Source organism: Prenolepis imparis, unplaced genomic scaffold (assembly GCF_030444845.1).
Source record: "Prenolepis imparis isolate NDT839.2.m4 unplaced genomic scaffold, iyPreImpa1.0 SCAF_98, whole genome shotgun sequence".
Classification (NCBI taxonomy): Eukaryota; Metazoa; Arthropoda; class Insecta; order Hymenoptera; family Formicidae; genus Prenolepis; species Prenolepis imparis.
This window is the reverse complement of record NW_028141256.1, coordinates 110,625-118,587: the sequence shown is the minus strand read 5'-3', so window position 1 is coordinate 118,587 and position 7,963 is coordinate 110,625. Positions and strand designations below refer to the sequence as shown.

Sequence of the window (7,963 nt, the reverse complement as noted above, 5' to 3'; positions counted from 1 at the left end):
AGATGTACATGGCACATGCATAAGATGAAAATAATACGTGCATATCATGTATATAGAATGTATACATAATATATACATAGAATGTGCGTAAGACATGCATAGGATGTATATACATATTATGTACATGCCACGCACGTATTATATGTGCATGTAGCACATACGTAACATATCCAAAATGTTCCATTTTAAATGATTTACTTGAATATTTCTTAGGGACAGCATTTTAGGGGAAAATATTTCAAAAGTTGTAGAGTTTAGAAGGAAATACTTAATGGTGACTTAAATTTTGAATTACGTTCATTTACCAAGATCATATATATAGAGATCAATTTCTTTTTAGGAAACTCCTACAATTTTTTTATATAAATCGATTCTTTGTTACATTTTATGTAAGAAATTATTAAAAAATTGACCAAATGTCAAACTATAAAACATAAAATATCTTATAAATACGCTTGTAATTTTTTACACAGAATATAACAAAGAATCGATTAATATAAAATATAATTGACAGTTTCTTTTAAAAACAAAATTGACCTGTAAATGACTTTAGTAAATGACCGTAATTAAAAATTTAGATCACTATTAAGCACTTCCCTCTAAACTCTATAACTTTTGTCTGAAATATTTTCCCCTAAAATACTCCCTAAGAAATATTCAAGTGGATCATTTAAAATGAAGACATTCTGGACATGTCACATACGTGCTACGCACATATTATGTACACACGCCATACGAGTATTATATACATTCTATGCATGTATTATGCACATCTTCTATACATATAATGTACACGCCATGCACGTACGTATTATATACAAACTAAATGTTTATTTCAACAAAGTTATATAAAAGATTATTGCAAGAGAATAAATAACACAAAAGTTAAACTTAGAAGTAATAAAAAAATTGTATTTATTGCACGTATATGAAATGAGCATAAGATGCATATTAGTTAGTCATAAGGTACATATGTATTTTTATAACAAAACTGTAATTTTAAAACTAAAGCGCAAGATATGGCAACTTCTATACACTTTTTTTAAATAATATTAACACATATGTATGAAAATAAAATACTTGAATAACGCAAAAGTGTAATTAAGATTACTACAATATATGAATATATTACTACAACATATGTATGTTAGAAATTATTAATAAAAAATCTAATAATACAGGAATAATATAGGAATATATTAATATTTTTTATCAGAACCGTAAATATTAGTAAATTAAAACAAAATTCATTGTGTGTAAATATAATACGTACAGTGAACGTACGCGAAGAAACAAAGAATTATTAAAAATAATAGAAACTTTTGTACTATTTTTACTCTCTATTCTATACCATAGCTGCCATCATATGAGTAGTGTGTTTTAAATATTTTAAGACTACTCTCCGTTACTGATCTGCGGGTTCTCATTAACGTCTTGAGTAGTTGCAGGTTTATTTTTGTTATTATTAAAACGATCTTTGCTCCTTACAAGCCATGCTTTTATAAAACTTATAATTTCTGCATTTGTGCAATCATTAGTATTCTTATTGAGTCGTACGGCAGCTGCAAAAGATTATCACAAATTATATTAAAGTAAAAAGTTTTGCAAAATTTTAATTGTATGATTATTATTATAATTGTATTATTATAACTTAATGGTTTTTAATTTACAGAAAATAGTAGATGCTACAGCTAAATCCTTGAAGATTTTCTTTTTCTTTGCTCCTTCCCAAGAGTAAATCATACCAACTTCGTTAGTAAATACATGATACATAATTCTCCGTACAATCTCTTTAACGTTACTACCTCCAATACGACTTAAATGTTGCGACTGCCATTATAAAAAGATTATTTAATTTCTTTAATTGAAAAATTGTAAAATAAAGACTTAAATATTGAATAATTTTTTATATTAATTTAATTGTTTAAATTGAAACATTTTTATAATCAAATATATCGTACTTAAAAATTCTTACCAATAGTTTCTTATGTTCAGAGTCTATCAACCAGTTTTCTAATAGAGCTAAAGAATTCTCATTTACCGGAAATGATCGTGTGATATCTAGAATTTCTTCATGCGAAGTTAAGTCTTGCGATTCATTTCTTTTACTTTTTAATAAAAGACTCATACTTTCAACAATATCGTCCATTTTTAAACTTAGAATGTGTAATTCTCTTAGAATTCGTTTTTGATATTCTGAAATAAAAACATCGATTATAAATTATATAGCAACACTTCCTTCAAAAATAATATAATTTATTTACGCATAGTATAGAAAAAATAACACATATTACAAAATACTCAATATACAAATATTGCAGAAAATGATTGTTTTGTGAAACTATTAATAGAACATTTTGACAGACCACTGATAAATAATTGTACATCTCCGGCCATGTCAAAATTGTGACGTCAGAGGCGAGAAAACAAAAATTCTTAGATGCCATTTTTAAATGAAAAGATATATTTTGATAAAACAACATTTCACACCTGACTTTAGCATACTCTTAAGATACCTCGAAAATTATCTTTTTCCCTTTATAATCAGTCAACAGCTGTAAAAAATAGCTATATAAAGTCCTAGTCCGTTCAGTCTTGCACATGCACAGCTATTCCATATTACAAAGTCTGATATTACGATCATTTTACAGTTGTTGATTGGCTATCAAGAGAAAAGCATAGTTTTCGAGGTATTTTAAAAGTACGTTAAAGCCATCTGAAGTGGTATTGTATCAAAATATTTATTTATCCAAAAATGACATCTATGAATTCTCAACGTGACACTTCTTGCTTCTGACGTTACGATTCAACATGGTCACAGCGAGTACCCAAAAGCCTTAATAGGATATCGATACAACAAGATCATTTTTAAACCATATTTATCATCTTTACTTAATATTTAATATATAAAAAAAGAGAAAAACTTGTTTAAAATATGGAATATCAAATTTATCAAAAGAAAATTAGTGGTACTACAAAAAAAATTAATCTTATTTTCATTATTACATGTACAAATTTAATCTTACCATTATTCTGTTGAAGAGTCGAAGTAGGCTGCTGTGATACTGCAGATAGATTTTCAGACTTATTAGACGTAGTAACAGAGGTAGAAGCTTTCAACTGATCATTTTTGTCAGTGACATTAATCCCTTCAAAAAATAATGATTGAACGTTACTCTTTTTACATATCATTGGATATTTCTTTGAGACTTTTTAACTTTTGAGACAGAAAAACAAAGTATACTAATAAAATGTATGAAAAAATATTGTATATTTTTAAAGAAATCATCTTTGTACATCTTTATTTCATTATTTCTGATGAATAGATTAAATATTTTTTTTCTGTACTATATGCACAAACAGAATATTAAAAAGCATTGATATAAAAAATAATTACAAATATAAAAATAGAACAAAAGCCACAGCAAAGTGTTCGCGCAAAATGTTACTTCATTACTTGGTTAAACGCGTTTCTGTTTGATAGTAGACCTTCTTCAGCAACATACTAATTATAACAAAATTCTGCCGTAATTATATAAATAATATCGATTGAGTCTATCGTTTTGACAAAAACATTTGACTGTGTTATCAATAGGCGACAGAATGATATAGTATTAATAAAATTAATGATTAATTTGACATACATTATGGCGACAATTATGTTTATAATTACGGCGTAGAATTTATTATAATTTTTATGTTACTGAAGGTCTGATATCGGACAGAAACGTTTACCAAAAAGTTTTATATAATTTAAATAATTCACATTAAAACGTTTTTATAATCAATTTATAATCAAATATACTTTACCAATCATTACTTATGTTCAGAATCTAACAAGTCTTCTAGAGTTAAAGAATTCTCATTTACTGGAAATGTGATATCTAAAACATCTTCATGCAATGATAAGTTCTGCCACTCATTACTTTTACTTCTTAATAAAAGATTCATAGTTTTACTGATATCATCAATTTGTAGATTGTGTAATTCTTAAAGTAAGAAAGTAAGAAAGTACAATTTTGCACGAACACCTTGCTGAAGCTCTTGCCCTATTTTTGTATTTTTCATTATTTAATTTTTGAGTTTTTTTATTTTTATTATACAAAAAATTATTAATGAAATATTAAAATAGAATTCTTGTCTTACAAATATATGTATAATATTGTATGATTGTTGCTTATATTACTTACCACTTAATTGAGTTTTTTCTATTGGAGTTGGAACAGGATATATAACATTATCCGAGGATACTTCGGTTTCAGAGGATAATTCATATTCATTTTCAGATTCTTTATGATGGCTTTTTTTCGTGCTCCTTCTACGTCTATATTTCCTTTTCAATTCTTCGTTATTAGAGGAGAGATTATTTGTGTTTTTAGCTTTATTGGCTTTTTTTTGTGCTATTTTATAATTGTCTATAAAAAACAAAATTAAAAACAATAAAAAATCGATCCATACAAATTTCGTAAAATGTTAATACATTTAGTGTATTATACTAAATGTATTAACATTTTACGTATAAACATTTTAGGAGTATTTTATTATATAAAGTATTCTGTGAGAATGTGTCAAAGTGTATTTTACCATAGCTGCCTAAAAGGTTTGCTTCATAGAGTGCCCAGTCGGCTCCAGGAGATTGCTTTTTTTTTATAAAGTCTACTATAATATGTTTTGCAGTGCCTTCAGGTGGCCAATAGCATTGTGAATTTTTTTTCATGTACCATATGTCAGGTACAGCTTCAACTGTGTCCTCATCATCAAATTTTACAACGTACCAGGTCATCTTGGATATTTTATAACTAAACTAATTATTTTATATTATGTACATTCAAATATGTTTATAAATTTAGCAATCTAATATTAATTTTTGCAATTTTTTATAATTAAACATTACAACTCTAATAAATTTTAATTATTAATATCAATAATAATAGCAATGTACTTATATTTATGGTTAAAAATAATAAATTATAAAATTATAAAATTATGCATGTAATAAAGGAAATGAGATTAATTTTTTTTTGTATGGTAGTACTACTAATTTTCTTTTTATAAATTCGATATTCCACATTTCAAGTATGTTTTTATCTTTTTTTATATATTGAATATTAAGCAAAGATGATGAATATGGTTTAGAATAAAAATGTTCTTGCTTGCTATATCGATAACCTATTAAGCATACAGAATTTTTATACGAAGCAAAGTTTTTAATTTCGATAATAACGTTGGTTTTTAACTCTACGAATCTATCGGCTATTTTTAAAATATTTAAACAATAATTATCTATCTGTGCTTTTCTGTATTGCGGAGATGTACAATTATTTATCAGTGGTCCGTCAAAATGTTCCATTAATAGTTTCGCAGAAGAATCATTTTCTGTGATATTTGTACATTGAGTAATATTATATTCTTCAGTTGTACGATGAATAATTTGTTGCAGAGGTTGAGCAGATTTGCGAATCTTTTTTTTTAATTGCTGCATATAATTCTCGAAAGGAAATGCGCTGAAGTTGTCAAGTGCACCATACAGTTTTACACAATCACTTAAATGTAAAAGATTATGTATGTTATGCGATACAAAATCTGGACCATTAATTTTTATGGATTGACAAATAAAATGTTCCATCAAATTATGAGCATATATTACATAGTTTTCAAGTTTTGAATAATATTCACTTATCATTAAAGAACTTGCAAGACTTAATGTAATGAAGTGATTATAGATTTTGGATGATAATATCTCTTTCAAAACTATAGGACCAGCGTATAATAAAAAAAACCTAAATTCTGTAGCCTTATATCTTTTACACTCATTTATAAAACGCGTCTTTCTAGAAAATTCATGAGGAATATATCGTTTTAATTTTAAAAGGTTTTCACTAATTTTATTAACATCACGAGCTCGTAATTTATAAGGTGGTTTACCATGAATCCACCCATACCGTTTGTGACAAAGAAGTCTTTTCATAGCTCCTAACAAAAGACAATGCATATAGTCAATTGGTACGTTATCTATCATATTAAAGTTTGGTATATTTAACAGCAAGCTTCTACCAGTATGATGCTCTGATTGAGCAGCAGTTCTAAAAGAAGTATCGGTTCTTTTGGAAAAATTTCTAGTCTCAATAAAGCATAATACATTATGATACATTTCTCCTTCTTGATCACATTTCGTACATGAGAAATGGCCTGTGTGATGCTTAATAGATAAGGCAAATGATTTTGCGGGTGAATCGCAAATTAACATTAAAACTCGAAAATTATATTTACAAGAATTGATTGATATACCGTTAGCTGATAGATAAATACATTCATTAACAAAGTCTCTAAAATAATCATCAACAGATTTTGGCTTTTCTGTGCCATGATATAAGGCGACCAAAAACACTTGTTTCATAAGAACTTTTATTGATTTGATAGAACATAAAATAGGCCAAAACGAGCTATTAGTACTTTTGCTCAAAGGCAAACCGTCAATGTTGACAGCTAATAAAAACTCTTTATTTGCTGATATGCTGATCTTGTGATTTTTACAAAATAAGTTTAAAGTTTTCTCAATACCAAAATAATAATATGTTCCATTACCTAGAGATGTTACAGCTACATTTCTAGGTGTTTTTAAAAGTGTTCTTGGATCTTTTGGTAGATCATCACAACCAGGTATTTCCCGTATAATAGAAAGTAGATTTCTCAACGCTGACAATGTAATATTTTCCTTTATAGCCCATTTGGCTAGTTTCTCAGATAGCGGTATATCAATTCTTTCCTGTCTAACATCATGTAATAATTTTTCAGTATTATCCACGTTATGAAGTAACTCATTGCTCATTGTTGAATTGATGTTTGTGCAATTATCATTAATGTGACATGAATTCTTGTACATTATATTATCGTTAACATTATTATCAATGTTGCAATCATCATTGGTATTAATGCCATAAGAATCATAAAATAAGTTTGAATTATTATTGATTATAGCTAGAGATTGATTTATTTTATTTCTAAGTTTTTTTTTAAACTTTATCTTCTTTCTTATTTCAAGCTCGTACATAGCCATGGTCGAAACAAGGTTAGAATATAACTACAAATTGTATAAATTAATGAAATTAAGCAATTATGTGTATACTATGTATATAATACTTACTTTAGAAAAGAATAGCTGGTAAATTACTGTATACTTTGATACAACACAAAATTTTGTCGAAATAACGTATTAATATCGGAACACAATGCACAATGGAATTTGATGCACGAAGATACAGACGTGATGCCGTTCCCAGGTCTCGCACGTTGGTCTGGCGCGCATGCGCTTGACGGTCTTGCAGAGTTCCAGCGTAGCGTAGCGAACAGAGCTTACTAATGAAGAGGCCATAGCGTGCAAGCGCGCGCGAAGAAGATCGACAGAGAAAGATATATTTTCTATCTCAACTATGGCCGTACAGGTCAAAAAGGTTATTTTGGAAGCAGGGTAATAACCTTAATTAAGCATCACACAGGCCATTTTGCATGTGTGAAATATATGATCAAGAAGGAGAAATGTTTCATAAAGTATCTAAAATCTTTTCTGCTATCATACAAAAAAATTTATTTTATTTCCATTTTATAGATTTTGGACGCTAATATTACTTTGAAATATTTTCACAGAATTTTGTTTTTAATTTTGCTTTTATAGACAATTATTGTATAAATTAACAACAAAATTGCAATAAAAAGCCAATAAAACACGAACAATCTTTCGTTTATGGAATAAAAGTATCGAAGAAACTCAATTAAGAGTTCGATGGTTTCTTTCAAAAAATCTATATTTTTTAAAAAGATAAATTTTATTTGTTTTTCTGCAAAGGTTAAAAAGAACTCAAAAGTTAAAAAAACTTTCAAAAAAAACAAATAAAATTTATGAGAAAATATATTTTTTTCTTTCAAAGAAAGAAATCATAGATTTTCTAGTCACATAGAAATATTC

At 27.2% G+C, this 7,963-nt stretch overlaps 1 protein-coding gene across 4 annotated transcripts; it reads right to left on the bottom strand.

Annotated features, from left to right (window-relative positions):
* Positions 1 to 885: 885 nt before the first annotated feature.
* LOC145947549 (uncharacterized) lies at positions 886 to 7,341 on the bottom strand. Of its 4 annotated transcripts, none has more exons than XM_083057337.1 (7): positions 7,145 to 7,341; positions 4,585 to 7,081; positions 4,191 to 4,415; positions 3,027 to 3,149; positions 1,976 to 2,196; positions 1,671 to 1,830; positions 886 to 1,562 (listed from the first exon to the last, which is right to left on the bottom strand). In XM_083057337.1, exons 2-7 carry the CDS (start codon positions 4,781 to 4,783, stop codon positions 1,396 to 1,398), a joined length of 1,095 nt encoding a protein of 364 aa, XP_082913463.1. In that variant the 5' UTR covers positions 4,784 to 7,081; positions 7,145 to 7,341; the 3' UTR covers positions 886 to 1,395. The 4 variants fall into 4 exon arrangements, with proteins under 4 accessions (XP_082913463.1, XP_082913464.1, XP_082913465.1 ...); XM_083057338.1 differs by having other exon boundaries at positions 4,585 to 4,804; XM_083057339.1 differs by having other exon boundaries at positions 4,585 to 4,799.
* Positions 7,342 to 7,963: the final 622 nt, after the last annotated feature.

What these genes read in the sequence shown, in the direction of transcription:
- LOC145947549 (XM_083057337.1), bottom strand. Translation starts at nt 4,783, where the DNA reads ATGACCTGGTACGTTGTAAAATTTGATGATGAGGACACAGTTGAAGCT. An exon ending in AAACCTTTTAGGCAGCTATG is followed by an intron (nt 4,416 to 4,584) that starts GTAAAATACACT and finishes TGTTTTTTATAG; the next exon opens with ACAATTATAAAATAGCACAA. An exon ending in AGAAAAAACTCAATTAAGTG is followed by an intron (nt 3,150 to 4,190) that starts GTAAGTAATATA and finishes TATTTTTTGAAG; the next exon opens with GGATTAATGTCACTGACAAA.